The sequence below is a fragment of the Haliotis rufescens genome, unplaced genomic scaffold (genome assembly GCF_023055435.1).
Source record: "Haliotis rufescens isolate VD_foot unplaced genomic scaffold, xgHalRufe1.0.p SCAF_27, whole genome shotgun sequence".
Classification (NCBI taxonomy): Eukaryota; Metazoa; Mollusca; class Gastropoda; order Lepetellida; family Haliotidae; genus Haliotis; species Haliotis rufescens.
In genome coordinates this window covers 618,581-635,896 of record NW_025963968.1, presented here as the reverse complement: position 1 = coordinate 635,896, position 17,316 = coordinate 618,581, and the positions used below count along the sequence as shown (strand labels likewise).

General features: G+C 42.6%; 1 protein-coding gene across 9 annotated transcripts in view; it reads left to right on the top strand.

Annotated features, from left to right (window-relative positions):
* LOC124119305 (nuclear hormone receptor HR96-like) overlaps nt 1-17,316 on the top strand; it is a 259,199-nt gene that overhangs the window by 146,100 nt on the left and 95,783 nt on the right. Inside the window, exon 1 of one of the 9 annotated variants that reach the window (XM_048402575.1) lies at nt 106-153. The exons of the other annotated variants lie outside the window; for them this stretch is intronic. Coding sequence (XP_048258532.1) covers nt 109-153 — 45 coding nt within the window. The 5' untranslated portion in view covers nt 106-108. Of the gene's footprint in view, nt 1-105; nt 154-17,316 lie in introns of those variants that run through there. 9 annotated transcript variants of the gene reach the window in all.

Genomic DNA, 17,316 nt, shown 5'->3' with positions numbered 1-17,316 from the left:
TTTGGTTTATGAGTGGAGATTTTGATTTGGTTCATTTGGGCGTCGTGGTTTTATTGATACGAGGGACTTGTGGGTATAGAGACGTGCAAAATGTCATCAATGTATAGCATGAGAGTACCGATGGTATACCCAATACAAAGTTTTGTATACGAGGTAGGATTTTTTCTATTTTATAGCTAGCTTTAAGAACCCTCTTCACATGAGACATGCATGCTTCAGACAAGAAGGTTGGTATTCAATCGTCTTTGGAAGGGTAAACATAATCACACTAACAACATAGGGTTTTTTCTTAACACCGAAGGGTATTGAATAAAGTTTAACTTTCTTAAACTTTATCAACCCGAAAAATGGTATTGTTACAGTGAAAGAATTTGTTTTTTTAATGGTGATTTGAAGGTAATTGAGAGGGAGTTTCTAGCTGAAACCTCTACAATTTGATTTCCTTGTCATTTTACTGCGTGAACAAAATTACATATCCATGCATTGACTTGTACAAGGACATGTTGCCTTGTTCCTTCAGTGGCCAGTGTGGTGGAATACTCGGGCAGGGGGTGTTGTGAAAGGCGTATCTATTCAACTCAAGACAGAATTGTTCTGTGTTGGTGTAAAGAGAGGGTATGAGGTAGCTCTCAAGAGTCTGCCATTATGTCGCCGACAATTTTATCTCTGTGTGTATACAAATCATTTTATGTTTGTAGTTAAAGTACCGGCCTGCATGTGTCGTGTTGATGGCTTATACTGAATTGCATTTGCATAAAATCCTTTATTCTGATACTACAAGAGCATCTTTGATACAAATGCTGGTTTTTATAACGTCTCCAGAGACGAATGGCAGATATCTTGAAATGTAAATTCCTTAGTGTCATTTTTTATCAAAAAAATTTCATGGTAGAACAATTGTACACGGAAGGTTTGGGTGCGTGATGGAGTCACTGGAGGATCTGTCCAATGTGTGAATTGTGAAAACAGTGTTATGGAAGAGATAAGCTTTTGTGTTTTAGGGGTTTAATATAACATGCATGCCACCTGTAGCATGGGGTTGAATCGTCGTCATTAGACAGTCACTTCTATAGCCAAGGTGTAGTTGTATAAATTACAGGTTATTTTGCACGAGACAAAAACAAGATTAATGAGTGTTATTTTGTATTGAAGTTGTAATAGGACCTAATGGAATAATTACTTCATGTTTAAGGTTACAGTTGTGTACTTACTACACTGTTCATATAAATAAACGTTTGTACTCGTCTGGCAGGGGGAGAGTGTCTCTGAGAGCAGTAATTGTCTTTGTTTGTTGATTTCTACGAAGGTCTGCAATGTTGCAGCTATAATGCAGCAGCCCATACTTTAATAATCCAGAATAACAAGTGCTTGATGTTATGAGCAATGACCCCAACACTAGGGTGTGTGATATTGCTGGAATAGTGCTAAAACAGTGTCACACCATACTCACTCACTCACTCACTCACTCACACACTCACTCACACACTCACTCACTCACTCACTCACTCACTCACTCACTCACTCACACACTCACTCACTCACTCACACACTCACTCACTCACTCACTCACACACTCACTCACACACTCACACACTCACTCACACACTCACTCACTCACTCACACACTCACTCACTCACTCACTCACTCACACACTCACTCACTCACTCACTCACACACTCACTCACTCACTCACTCACTCACACACTCACTCACTCACTCACTCACTCACTCACTCACTCACTCACACACTCACTCACTCACTCACTCACTCACTCACTCACTCACACACTCACTCACTCACTCACTCACTCACTCACTCACACACTCACTCACTCACTCACTCACTCACACACTCACTCACTCACTCACTCACTCACTCACTCACTACTCACTCACTCACTCACTCACACACTCACTCACTCACTCACTCACACACTCACTCACTCACTCACTCACTCACTCACTCACTCACTCACTCACTCACTCACTCACTCACTACTCACTCACTCACTCACTCACTCACTCACTCACTCACACACTCACTCACTCACTCACTCACTCACTCACACACTCACACACTCACTCACTCACTCACTCACTCACTCACTCACACACTCACTCACTCAACCTCCCAATCTGTATATGTTGTTGAGACACAGGGCCCACTTGCACAAAGCAATCTTAGCACTATGACTATCTTAAGCCTGTGTTAGAGTATAGGAGGTTACTTTTAGAATTCAACTTGTACTATATTGTGATTGCTCATGGGATTTCTAAAATTGATCTAAGGAATCTGAAGAAACCTGCTTTACTGCGTGTTTAAGAAAAGAATCTTCCACTATTTTCATTTGTGGGACTGGAAGATAGGGTAGATGGGCAACTTGGCTTCTGTCTGCTTGCCGTGAGAACACTTTCACCACATGGGGAACGCCTATTGTTTAGCTAGGATATTTCTTGAGTGTAAAACACATTCCACCGTCACTCCCTTTCCGAAACTCACTGAATCACACTCTCTCTCAAACTCATTATGAGTAATTCAAGACTAGAATAATTTGTTTACCGTTTCTTCGAAAAAAGAAAACATGTTCCACATAACTCTGTGCTTCTTCTTAAAATAGTCGCTCATAATTTGCTAAATCGGCAACACCTGCGTCTTCCTATGTTCTCCCACATTTCTGCAACAAATCAGAAAACTAATCCATCCTAATCTAGCTGTATTTCGTCCCCTAATCCCGACAATAATGAGCGTCCATTATGGCATCTTCGATGTGGTCTAATGGCTGTGGCCAATCAAGCATCCTGGACCAGGTAGATCGAGGGGATCCTTAATGACTTAATCAATAAATTGATTGGTAGGACTCAGTAAGCAAATCAATCGTATAATGGACACCTCTCCACCCAAGTCGGCCTGTATTGGATGGCCACAAATGTTAATGAAGTGTAGTGTTTCGTTTCTGAAGCCTTGAATTAGTCAGATAGGAAGATGATATTTCTCCTAAGCATATATTATGATATATTCTTTGGATTATGGGAATTCGATTTCTGAAAATGAGAGAAGACGGACAGTTGTCTTAATTGAATTGTTTTTTAAGGAGTGTATGTTGTGGTGGACCACTCAGATCAATGGTCGGGGTAGGAGATGACCTGTCAGTGATGTTACAGAAGTAAGTACTGACACACACAGGAGCAGGAGTGTATGTTGTGATGGGCCACTCATTTCTATGGTCGGGGTAGGCGATGACCTGTCAGTGATGTTACAGAAGTAAGTACTGACACACACAGGAGCAGGAGTGTATGTTGTGGTGGACCACTCAGATCAATGGTCGGGGTAGGCGATGACCTGTCAGTGATGTTACAGAAGTAAGTACTGACACACACAGGAGCAGGAGTGTATGTTGTGGTGGGGGTAGGCGATGACCTGTCAGTGATGTTACAGAAGTAAGTACTGACACACATAGGAACAGGAGTGTATGTTGTGGTGGGGGTAGGAGATGACCTGTCAGTGATGTTACAGAAGTAAGTACTGACACACACAGGAGCAGGAGTGTATGTTGTGGTGGGGGTAGGAGATGACCTGTCAGTGATGTTACAGAAGTAAGTACTGACACACACAGGAGCAGGAGTGTATGTTGTGGTCGGGGTAGGCGATGACCTGTCAGTGATGTTACAGAAGTAAGTACTGACACACACAGGAGCAGGAGTGTATGTTGTGGTCGGGGTAGGCGATGACCTGTCAGTGATGTTACAGAAGTAAGTACTGACACACACAGGAGCAGGAGTGTATGTTGTGGTGGGGGTAGGCGATGACCTGTCAGTGATGTTACAGAAGTAAGTACTGACACACACAGGAGCAGGAGTGTATGTTGTGGTGGGGGTAGGCGATGACCTGTCAGTGATGTTACAGAAGTAAGTACTGACACACACAGGAGCAGGAGTGTATGTTGTGGTGGGGGTAGGCGATGACCTGTCAGTGATGTTACAGAAGTAAGTACTGACACACATAGGAACAGGAGTGTATGTTGTGGTGGGGGTAGGAGATGACCTGTCAGTGATGTTACAGAAGTAAGTACTGACACACACAGGAGCAGGAGTGTATGTTGTGATGGGCCACTCATTTCTATGGTCGGGGTAGGCGATGACCTGTCAGTGATGTTACAGAAGTAAGTACTGACACACACAGGAGCAGGAGTGTATGTTGTGGTGGGGGTAGGAGATGACCTGTCAGTGATGTTACAGAAGTAAGTACTGACACACATAGGAACAGGAGTGTATGTTGTGGTGGGGGTAGGAGATGACCTGTCAGTGATGTTACAGAAGTAAGTACTGACACACACAGGAGCAGGAGTGTATGTTGTGGTGGGGGTAGGCGATGACCTGTCAGTGATGTTACAGAAGTAAGTACTGACACACATAGGAACAGGAGTGTATGTTGTGGTGGGGGTAGGAGATGACCTGTCAGTGATGTTACAGAAGTAAGTACTGACACACACAGGAGCAGGAGTGTATGTTGTGGTGGGGGTAGGAGATGACCTGTCAGTGATGTTACAGAAGTAAGTACTGACACACACAGGAGCAGGAGTGTATGTTGTGGTGGACCACTCAGATCAATGGTCGGGGTAGGAGATGACCTGTCAGTGATGTTACAGAAGTAAGTACTGACACACACAGGAGCAGGAGTGTATGTTGTGGTGGGGGTAGGAGATGACCTGTCAGTGATGTTACAGAAGTAAGTACTGATACACACAGGAGCAGGAGTGTATGTTGTGGTGGACCACTCAGATCAATGGTCGGGGTAGGCGATGACCTGTCAGTGATGTTACAGAAGTAAGTACTGACACACACAGGAGCAGGAGTGTATGTTGTGGTGGACCACTCAGATGAATGGTCGGGGTAGGAGATGACCTGTCAGTGATGTTACAGAAGTAAGTACTGACACACACAGGAGCAGGAGTGTATGTTGTGGTGGACCACTCAGATCAATGGTCGGGGTAGGAGATGACCTGTCAGTGATGTTACAGAAGTAAGTACTGACACACATAGGAGCAGGAGTGTATGTTGTGGTGGGGGTAGGCGATGACCTGTCAGTGATGTTACAGAAGTAAGTACTGACACACACAGGAGCAGGAGTGTATGTTGTGGTGGGGGTAGGCGATGACCTGTCAGTGATGTTACAGAAGTAAGTACTGACACACACAGGAGCAGGAGTGTATGTTGTGGTGGGGGTAGGCGATGACCTGTCAGTGATGTTACAGAAGTAAGTACTGACACACACAGGAGCAGGAGTGTATGTTGTGGTCGGGGTAGGCGATGACCTGTCAGTGATGTTACAGAAGTAAGTACCGACACACACAGGAGCAGGAGTGTATGTTGTGGTGGGGGTAGGCGATGACCTGTCAGTGATGTTACAGAAGTAAGTACTGACACACACAGGAGCAGGAGTGTATGTTGTGGTGGGGGTAGGCGATGACCTGTCAGTGATGTTACAGAAGTAAGTACTGACACACACAGGAGCAGGAGTGTATGTTGTGGTGGGGGTAGGCGATGACCTGTCAGTGATGTTACAGAAGTAAGTACTGACACACACAGGAGCAGGAGTGTATGTTGTGGTGGGGGTAGGAGATGACCTGTCAGTGATGTTACAGAAGTAAGTACTGACACACACAGGAGCAGGAGTGTATGTTGTGGTGGGGGTAGGCGATGACCTGTCAGTGATGTTACAGAAGTAAGTACTGACACACACAGGAGCAGGAGTGTATGTTGTGGTGGGGGTAGGCGATGACCTGTCAGTGATGTTACAGAAGTAAGTACTGACACACACAGGAGCAGGAGTGTATGTTGTGGTGGGGGTAGGCGATGACCTGTCAGTGATGTTAAAGAAGTAAGTACTGACACACACAGGAGCAGGAGTGTATGTTGTGGTGGACCACTCAGATCAATGGTCGGGGTAGGCGATGACCTGTCAGTGATGTTACAGAAGTAAGTACTGACACACACAGGAGCAGGAGTGTATGTTGTGGTGGGGGTAGGAGATGACCTGTCAGTGATGTTACAGAAGTAAGTACTGACACACACAGGAGCAGGAGTGTATGTTGTCGTGGGGGTAGGAGATGACCTGTCAGTGATGTTACAGAAGTAAGTACTGACACACACAGTAGCAGGAGTGTATGTTGTGGTGGGGGTAGGCGATGACCTGTCAGTGATGTTACAGAAGTAAGTACTGACACACACAGGAGCAGGAGTGTATGTTGTGGTGGGGGTAGGAGATGACCTGTCAGTGATGTTACAGAAGTAAGTACTGACACACACAGGAGCAGGAGTGTATGTTGTGGTGGGGGTAGGCGATGACCTGTCAGTGATGTTACAGAAGTAAGTACTGACACACACAGGAGCAGGAGTGTATGTTGTGGTGGGGGTAGGCGATGACCTGTCAGTGATGTTACAGAAGTAAGTACTGACACACATAGGAACAGGAGTGTATGTTGTGGTGGGGGTAGGCGATGACCTGTCAGTGATGTTACAGAAGTAAGTACTGACACACACAGGAGCAGGAGTGTATGTTGTGGTGGGGGTAGGAGATGACCTGTCAGTGATGTTACAGAAGTAAGTACTGACACACACAGGAGCAGGAGTGTATGTTGTGGTGGGGGTAGGCGATGACCTGTCAGTGATGTTACAGAAGTAAGTACTGACACACACAGGAGCAGGAGTGTATGTTGTGGTGGGGGTAGGCGATGACCTGTCAGTGATGTTACAGAAGTAAGTACTGACACACACAGGAGCAGGAGTGTATGTTGTGGTGGACCACTCAGATCAATGGTCGGGGTAGGCGATGACCTGTCAGTGATGTTACAGAAGTAAGTACTGACACACAGAGGAGCAGGAGTGTATGTTGTGATGGGCCACTCAGATCAATGGTCGGGGTAGGCGATGACCTGTCAGTGATGTTACAGAAGTAAGTACTGACACACACAGGAGCAGGAGTGTATGTTGTGGACCACTCAGATCAATGGTCGGGGTAGGCGATGACCTGTCAGTGATGTTACAGAAGTAAGTACTGACACACACAGGAGCAGGAGTGTATGTTGTGGTGGACCACTCAGATAAATGGTCGGGGTAGGCGATGACCTGTCAGTGATGTTACAGAAGTAAGTACTGACACACACAGGAGCAGGAGTGTATGTTGTGGTGGACCACTCAGATCAATGGTCGGGGTAGGCGATGACCTGTCAGTGATGTTACAGAAGTAAGTACTAACACACACAGGAGCAGGAGTGTATGTTGTGGTGGGGGTAGGCGATGACCTGTCAGTGATGTTACAGAAGTAAGTACTGACACACACAGGAGCAGGAGTGTATGTTGTGGTGGGGGTAGGCGATGACCTGTCAGTGATGTTACAGAAGTAAGTACTGACACACACAGGAGCAGGAGTGTATGTTGTGGTCGGGGTAGGAGATGACCTGTCAGTGATGTTACAGAAGTAAGTACTGACACACACAGGAGCAGGAGTGTATGTTGTGATGGGCCACTCATTTCTATGGTCGGGGTAGGCGATGACCTGTCAGTGATGTTACAGAAGTAAGTACTGACACACACAGGAGCAGGAGTGTATGTTGTGGTGGACCACTCAGATCAATGGTCGGGGTAGGCGATGACCTGTCAGTGATGTTACAGAAGTAAGTACTGACACACATAGGAACAGGAGTGTATGTTGTGGTGGGGGTAGGAGATGACCTGTCAGTGATGTTACAGAAGTAAGTACTGACACACACAGGAGCAGGAGTGTATGTTGTGGTGGGGGTAGGCGATGACCTGTCAGTGATGTTACAGAAGTAAGTACTGACACACACAGGAGCAGGAGTGTATGTTGTGGTGGGGGTAGGAGATGACCTGTCAGTGATGTTACAGAAGTAAGTACTGACACACACAGGAGCAGGAGTGTATGTTATGGTGGGGGTAGGAGATGACCTGTCAGTGATGTTACAGAAGTAAGTACTGACACACACAGGAGCAGGAGTGTATGTTGTGGTGGGGGTAGGCGATGACCTGTCAGTGATGTTACAGAAGTAAGTACTGACACACACAGGAGCAGGAGTGTATGTTGTGGTGGGGGTAGGCGATGACCTGTCAGTGATGTTACAGAAGTAAGTACTGACACACACAGGAGCAGGAGTGTATGTTGTGGTGGGGGTAGGCGATGACCTGTCAGTGATGTTACAGAAGTAAGTACTGACACACACAGGAGCAGGAGTGTATGTTGTGGTGGACCACTCAGATCAATGATCGGGGTAGGCGATGACCTGTCAGTGATGTTACAGAAGTAAGTACTGACACACACAGGAGCAGTGTCTGGAAGCGGCAGGGCTGGGATGAGTGGAAGTTTACTGCCTGGGCACTCATCCTCTATTACCCTACCTGTTCCCCATTCAACAAGGCGATCTTAGTGCCACGTGGATTGTAAGCCTATGATAAGGTATGGCACTTCCTACCAACTGGCACTAAGATCATTTGGTGAAATGGGTCCCTAGGTACCTGCTGTAAGTCTCAAGTTGTGTACAAAATGTCAGATTGTAACATGCCATGACAGAGTAGCTATATTAATGTGAAAGAATCAGGTGTTCTTTAATTTCTTTTGAGTAGTATATATCAGTATCTCAACCAACCTTTGGTTGGTACATGGTCATGTCCAGTAGACTGCCTCCGTGGTCTTGTGGTAGAGCGACTGCCTGGAGACAGAAGGTCAGGGGTTCGATCCCTGGCCATGTCATACTAAAAGACGTTTAAAGGTGGTACTTGTTGTTACCCTGTCTGGTGCTCAACATTAAGGGACTAAAGCATGGACTGGCCGGCTCGGAGTCAGTATACTGTGTCTCAGTGGAGTATACATGTTAAACTGCGGCATGGTATCTCAGCATGCTAGCACTATAAAATCGGTATCAGTCCGCACTAGTACAAGCAGCCACACACACACAATGCATGCACGTCGCTATATATGTGCCATTATCTTGGACGCAGCGTTAACCCCCCCTCAGCTCACCTCACCTCTCCTCATCCCACCTCAACTTACCTCACCTCGCCCCACCTCAACTTACCTCTCCTCATCCCACCTCAACTTACCTCCCCCACACCACCTCAACTTACCTCACCTCACCCCGGCTCAACTTACCTCTCCTCATCCCACCTCAACTTACCTCACCTCACACCACCTCACCTCACACCACCTCAACTTACCTCTCCTCATCCCACCTCAACTTACCTCAACTGACCCCACCTCAACTTACCTCTCCTCATCCCACCTCAACTTACCTCACCTCACCCCACCTCAACTTACCTCTCCTCATCCCACCTCAACTTACCTCACCTCACACCACCTCAACTTACCTCACCTCATCCCACCTCAACTTACCTCACCTCACCCCACCTCAACTTACCTCACCTCACCCCACCTCAACTTACCTCAACTCACCCCACCTCAACTTACCTCTCCTCACACCACCTCAACTTACCTCTCCTCATCCCACCTCAACTTACCTCACCTCACCCCACCTCAACTTACCTCAACTCACCCCACCTCAACTTACCTCTCCTCACACCACCTCAACTTACCTCACCTCACCCCACCTCAACTTACCTCTCCTCACACCACCTCAACTTACCTCACCTCATCCCACCTCAACTTACCTCACCTCACCCCACCTCAACTTACCTCACCTCATCCCACCTCAACTTACCTCACCTCATCCCACCTCAACTTACCTCACCTCACCCCACCTCAACTTACCTCTCCTCATCCCACCTCAACTTACCTCACCTCACCCCACATCAACTTACCTCTCCTCACCCCACCTCAACTTACCTCACCTCATCCCACCTCAACTTACCTCACCTCACCCCACCTCAACTTACCTCAACTCACCCCACCTCAACTTACCTCACCTCACCTCACCTCATGTAGCCAAGAGGAACTGTCATGACAGCAAACTCCGCAGCAAGATGCGACCAATAACTGGTCTGTTAATCATACTTTACTAGAGGCTAGTTGGCCTGAGAATGACCTGCTAGGCTCCGATATGGAATGAGATATTGCTTTATTAATAATATTGATTAATCATGGATGTATTAGTACATCATTAATGCAGGAATTAACCAACATTTGAGCTAAGTATGTCTATAATTACTGCCTAATTTGGGCTGTTTATAGAATATAATGAGTTCCCTGATAATAGGAAGTCCTTTCATGTTCTGTTGTTTCTTTTCGGTGTCATAACTTGTTTTTGAATTATTTCAATCAATCTGAATTTTGGGGCACTTTCTCCAGTTTTGAAAAAAATATATATCTTGACCAAGAACTTTTAGTTTTTGACATTTATGAAATTATTGTATGAAATATATGTAAAGGTTCATATGAGCTCAAAATTAAAATTTCTTAGGTTGTTTAATTTTAAATAAGCTGAAGTTATTGAGAATAGCAGCTATAATAAAACAGTATCTTCAGTCAACTCTATTAATTAAAAAAGATAATTGTCTTTTGAATCTCTTTGTCACCTCTTCAGTTCCCACATCACTTCTCAAGCTCTGGCCACTTATTGAAGGCCAACAGGGGCAAGTAACTCTCACCAGATATGGTGTTGAACAATGAGATTTAACCATGACTATTGCATTCAGTATGCCATACTGTCAACAACATCATGTTGCTTGATAAAATCATTTGACCCCTAAAGAGATAAAATAACATATTAAGAATAAGCTATTCTGAAAGGTCAGGTGGGTCTGAATATGACCAATTGCTTGATGATGTTGTCATACTAACAGTATTTATTATATGTGATGGACTGATACAAATTCAACTTCATGTCACCTTGAAGTAAACAGTACACTTTGTGATAAGGTGTCCGATAAGTCTTCTGACAGTGTGATATGATTCCGTATCGGACGATGGGTTAACATCGTAACAACGTCAAGGACATACCTGCTGTAGATGAAGATTCTTACAATTGCTTTGATGGGGGTAATTTCACACCTTGTGTCCAAGTCCACAACCTTATTGAAAGTCTCTTTTCCCTTTTTTCTCCTTAAATGGATATAAATTAATTGAATACTGAGAAGAAATTGTAAGGGGACTACAGGTGAAGAATGAAATATGGTGGATTTTGTTCTTTTGATGTTATAGTTAGACATGTGAGGTGACGACAAGGAAGAGCTTTAACAGTAGAAAATTAGTCTGTTTTTATGATAACCTTGTCAAAGAAAAGAACAAAAGAATTTGAGAAGACAAAATTGTATAAAAAACAGCATCTTCTTATGTTATTTCCTTGTGTGTTTTTTAAAGGCAACCACTCCTACCCTAATCTCTCCTTATTTTGTTCTGAATAAAAAACATTTTGGGGAATATTTTTTCGGAGTGAAGATCCCTCACTTTTTTTCACTCAGTATATTTGAGAACAGACATTTCTCCAAATTCTTGTAAATTAATTATATTTCTTATTTTGTCATTTTGAGGTCTTTTTATTCCATCTGAAGACATTATCTGTTCTGTGAAAAACAATTAATGAATAAATATGTATATACATGCAATGTTATGATTATGAAATATATGTGTGTTTATTGCACAGCATAGAAAAATACACGGCTAATGAAACACGTCCATGGTGAGCGTTGGTATTAAAATCAATTTAACCTTCGCTGTGTTTAACTTGCAACAATATATAGACATCCATGCAATCAATATGTGCATCAATGTCAGCCATTGTATTTGTTGTGTCGCATTCACCCACATATCATTTGCATCAATATTCATGAATTATTTTCTATAAAGCATTGCATTGTTTGACAAATTGCAGTATATATTTCACTCTGTCACACAAGTGATCCTTTGGTACAATGGTATTTCTCACTCAAGGGGCAAATCAATAGGCTTCGATTTCAAGTTTTATCACCTGTAGAAATAAATTTAATTATGTCTTCACTTGTGAGCCGTGGTGACAATGACCAAGAATTCTAGGTTTTGCACCATGTGTAAGTGGGTCGTAAAAGTAAGTCATGACCAAATCGAAGAAAGGTTAGGAGGTATGCAGTGTAGCAACACAAAAGCAGAACAGAAATAGCTTGATCTTCCATCCCGAGGACCTGTTGAATTAGTTCCTCTATCCACTTGAAGCTTTGGGGAAATCTTATATCTGTGTCTGTCTGTTTTTATAAAAATAACTTGGTTTTGTACATTATGACAAATTTACTAAAATGAATTGATTAGAATTTATGGGTAAAAAGTATTACTGTTCAAAATGATGTCAGTAATTTGTTTTAATTGTTACCGATCTCCAAGGAAGTTTGTGATATACTACTTGTTTAGCAACATATTACAATTCAAGATAATAAAGGTTTGTTAATGTCACAACACATGCCAGACAGTTATTAAAAAAGTTACTTAGTTGTTTAAAAAATCATGAACACATCTGTTTCAATTCTATCCCCATATTGTTATCCGAGCTGACATTCACATTTTCCCTGCACATGTATAAATCATCGCAGAAATATACCAAATAGGAAACTTTATAAATTCATGATCAGTAGTTTGGAGGTATTATTCAGAATTACAATCACAGCTTAACCAGCTTCTCGTGTACATGTACTAGAAGCACACTTTCACAGTGTGGGTCACTGTGACCTGGTTCAGCCTCTCCATCAGTGCATGAAGGTCTCAGACATTAAGGCAGGAAGAGTTATCCCCCTTTGACCAGAAATCTCACTCATCCTTGCATTCTGATTACATAGATATTTTAACCAAAGAGGATTTGAAAATATTTCAATATGATCATATTGTATTTTTATGTAATATATTTTACATGATTTTTATTGTATATTAATTATGTAAATATTGCATGAAGAAGAATCAATGCATATTAATGAATATTCAATTGAATGTTAACTGACCCAGATATGGGTGGTAGTCAGGCAGTCAGGTAATATATTCACTTGATACATGAGCTATTGTACAAACTGATATATGTTCTCAAAAACACAAGAATCAGGCCATATTGATTTCGTCAGCATGCTGATTGCTCTTTTTCTAAAAAGAAATGTTCTGCCCCGGAATTGATGAGGTGTGACAGAAACATCAATATCAAACTACCAAATGTGACAGCAAGTAAAAACAAAAGCTGTTTTCACTGTGTTTTTTAGTCAGTAATTTTGGCATCCTCCACAAATTATTCTATTTAATTCCTCTCCTGCAGATGCTAAATGTTGTCTTTATGATAAAATTGTTTTATTTGGTAATAAAGTGTTGCGATGGCGGTGCTGATTGTGCCAAGCCTGCTTTATGTTCTGCGACTGATAAAATCATATTAATCAATAATCCAAATTTCACCTATTGATGACTTTAATGGCTGCCAGCATTGATTCCTGAAACTTGACACTGTAGTAAACACCCTAAACAAGACAAATGTAATACCAGAGAGATATCCAGGTGGAATAAACAATCATGAAGTTCCGTGTTTATCATTGCCGCACATCTAAAGGCAGAGTAAGCACATTATTTAGTAATCTTTGACGATGATCAAATGCTCTACATTGATATTTGTGTCTACCTAGTTGAGAAGAAGGCCCTCTGCCTGTGGCCCTCTGCCTGTGGCCTGTGTCCACACCTTATCTTCCAGGACGTGTGTCAAGTAAATCTTTTAGTGACTGCAAGATATGCCGTTCACAAACTTTCATCTCATGGATGTGGTTGGTCTTTGTAAATAATTTTTCTTTTATGTTGTTTCATGGGACATGATCCTACTTGAGACAGTGTCTAGTCACTAAGGATGAAGTCCATGTAGCAGAAATTTGTAGGCTTGTGCAAATAATTTGGAACACTTTATTTCCGAAACAATAAATATATAATTCTTACAGATCCTCTACCTATAATACATCATTGCCATAAATCCTGTATTTTGGCTGCACTCACACAAAACTGATCTTCAGAATTTTCAACAGAAGTTCTCTTCACTGGGAAAATTTTATTACCAAAACAATAAATATTTTGGGGGGCAAAATTTCTCAAAATGTCTGTGTCTGTCTCCCTCTGTTTTTCACTGATTCTCATTTATGTAATAAATCATGATGCCATATTTAGAGTGTTCATGGGTCCATGGAGTTTGGCCATTAATGGCCAGGGTGCTTTTCTTTAGAAGAGGTGTATTATAACTATAATTACCGCCAGCTGTATGTCAGCGTCTTCCCCAGTCTATGTGTTGCCGTATTCAGGGTATCAATCAGGAAGGAGTGGCCAAAAAAAATGGTCTCAGTAATCGGTTATTAATAAGATCTGATATTGAGCGCTTGCTGCTACTATCTTCTTGAAGACTGCTATTATGAAGGCACTTTACCGATATCAACTTTCCTTACAGATCGTTATTCCACCTACTTTGCTTCTTTGAAACGTGTTTACATGAATACTTGAATGTGCCATGCGACGATAGTTGTATAATAATTGGTAAATATGAAGGTAAACTGTTTGTGTAAATGTTTTGATGTAGTTTATTTTGACATTTTTTGTGGGGATATATTTGATTTATTAAATGTTCCACTAAGGAGCTATAGGAGAGGTTGATGTACACTGGTACACTAAAGAGACCGACTTTGTCTTCTGAATGATTGTAGCTTTAAATTGGTGAACTACAGTCTTCATAACTGGCTAAACAGCTTGGGAATTATGTATATGCATGAGGACAATTGGGCCTAATAACCAACAGTTTAAATATTTTATAGAAAGATCCATCACGATATTGAGAATTTTAACAAGTTTATTGGACTTTTGATAAAGTTTTATTGTTTTTGTTTCATTTTTTAATTCTTTCATTTTCCAACATCTGCCATGTTTAGCAGGTCAGACAACTCTAACCAGGACATGTAGCAGGTCAGACATCTCTAGCGATGTTAATTGTCATCCCGGGCAGAAACTGTTGAAAGATTAATGACAAAACACAAACCATACACAGAGATTCTGGCATCATGGCGACCCGCGTTATGTTACACTTACAGAGCTGATCGTCACCACGGCTGTACCCCGTCTAAACCCCAAAACACCTCTAATACCTTTGTGCATGTGGTTTTAAATGTCAAATTGTAACTGGGTGATAAATATTCATAAGGTCTGTATTTTGTTGCTGAAGACTAATCCGTATTCTTTGGTGAAGTGTGTTTGCACTTGATTACTCTAGTTGCTTTCAGAAGAAACATTCCTATGATATGTATTGGAGTTAAGAAAACATATTTATTCTATCACATTGTGTGAGTGTTCTCGTATTCTATATTGAAAAATGTTGTTGGGTCAAGACGGGTGATTTGCCGGTGAGAGAGGATTGAGCAGCAGGGAATAGGATCCCATGTGTCATGATGTTACTACGTGCGTGTCATTTCGGCGCCTCTTTTTGAGATTTTGACAGGATAAATTTGCACAAGCCTCCCAACTTGTGATGAAGCTCTTGATTATATTAGCGATGTCATATTTCTTGGGACGAGATTGGTTAGCGTTACTGGTACTGTATTTTGACAGGGTCAGAGGTTGTGACTTATGTCGGTCACAGTGTGGCGAACAATTGCCAGAAGAGGCAGAACAAGATTGTTACTGATAAAAAAGGTTGTCCATGAATGAATTAGCTCGATTATTTTATGATAACCTTTCTATATGAAGATGAGATTCGGACATCTTGGAATGAACCAGTGACCAGTAAATGAGATTCTGATTACAAAGTAAAGAGGAAGTGAGATGTCGGGAGCCCAAGTTTGTTATCATGGTGAATTGGTCGTTTCAGTAGGCCTGACACAATGATGAGGACAAGGGCATTACATGAATACAAAAACACTGTGGTCATGACGAGGTCTAATTTTAGAAATATGAAGTGGAACTTGATCAGTGATGACAAAAATTGAATATGGCATAGATAAGTGATCAGTATCGGGGTGGTGGTCTCAGGTTTCACTCATTGTACTAATCCGGGAATCGAACCTGGATCTTCAGCAATACAGTTAAACACTTTATCCACTGGCCTAGCCTGCCACCCCATATTGAGTATACATTACATTAGGAATACTCACTGATCCAACAAGTATATGCTGAGTTATATTTTAAAGTCTTATTTAAGTATCTGTCTATTGTCGGTCCAATATTGTAGGCTCCAAAACCATTTATTGTTGCAAGACTTAAGTATGTATTTCACTGTCTTGACAATAAGTTCAGGATGAAGGATAGCCAAGTGGATGAGGTGTTCACTCGCCACAATACAGACCAGGTACAATGGATGAATATATATTGTCAGTGCAAGAGAATAACCAGTCTTGATCAAAACCGAAACATTCCATTTGGCGTAAAGGAAAAAATAGCTGTGAAATATATGAATGGACCACTGATATTCAGTGATGACTCCAGGTGTTCGGCGAAGCTCATCCTCACTATCCATTCCGTCAGTTGGTGTCATGGTGTAGAGGTTGAATTGCACCTCGGCCAGGTCGTGCACGCGAGGGGGGGGGGGGGGGAACTAGAGGGGGAAGACACATGTCCTGAACAGACCTTGATTTTGACTCTCTTAAAGTTCCAAATATTCTTTCTGATGTTAATGGTATATATGTTGAATGCTATTTTTGAACTATCGTGTTGTCAGAACAATAGCCTCTTTTCAGAGCAGCTTTTGCTGAAGGAACACTAAATTTTGATTCAGTTTATCAACATACCCGTGAAGATCTGGGGTAGAATAGGTCTTCAGCTACCCATGCTTGTCTCCCCCAGTGAAGATCTGGGGTAGAATAGGTCTTCAGCTACCTATGCTTGTCTCCCCAAGTGAAGCTCCGGGGTAGAATAGGTCTTCAGCAACCCATGCTTGTCTCCCTAATGAAGATCCGGGGTAGAATAGGTCTTCAGCTACCCATGCTTGTCTCCCCCACTGAAGATCCGGGGTAGAATAGGTCTTCAGCAACCCATGCTTGTCTCCCCCACTGAAGATCCGGGGTAGAATAGGTCTTCAGCTACCAATGCTTGTCTCCCCAAGTGAAGATCCGGGGTAGAATAGGTCTTCAGCTACCCATGCTTGTCTCCCCCAGTGAAGATTCGGGGTAGAATAGGTCTTCAGCAACCCATGTTTGTCTCCCCCAGTGAAGATTCCGGGTAGAATAGGTCTTCAGCTACCCATGCTTGTCTCCCCAAGTGAAGATCCAGGGAGAATAGGTCTTCAGCAACCCATGCTTGTCTCCCCCAGTGAAGATCCAGGGTAGAATAGGTCACTTAGACATCGCACCCAATACAGGCAACAACCATATACTTCCTACAACCATATGCTTGT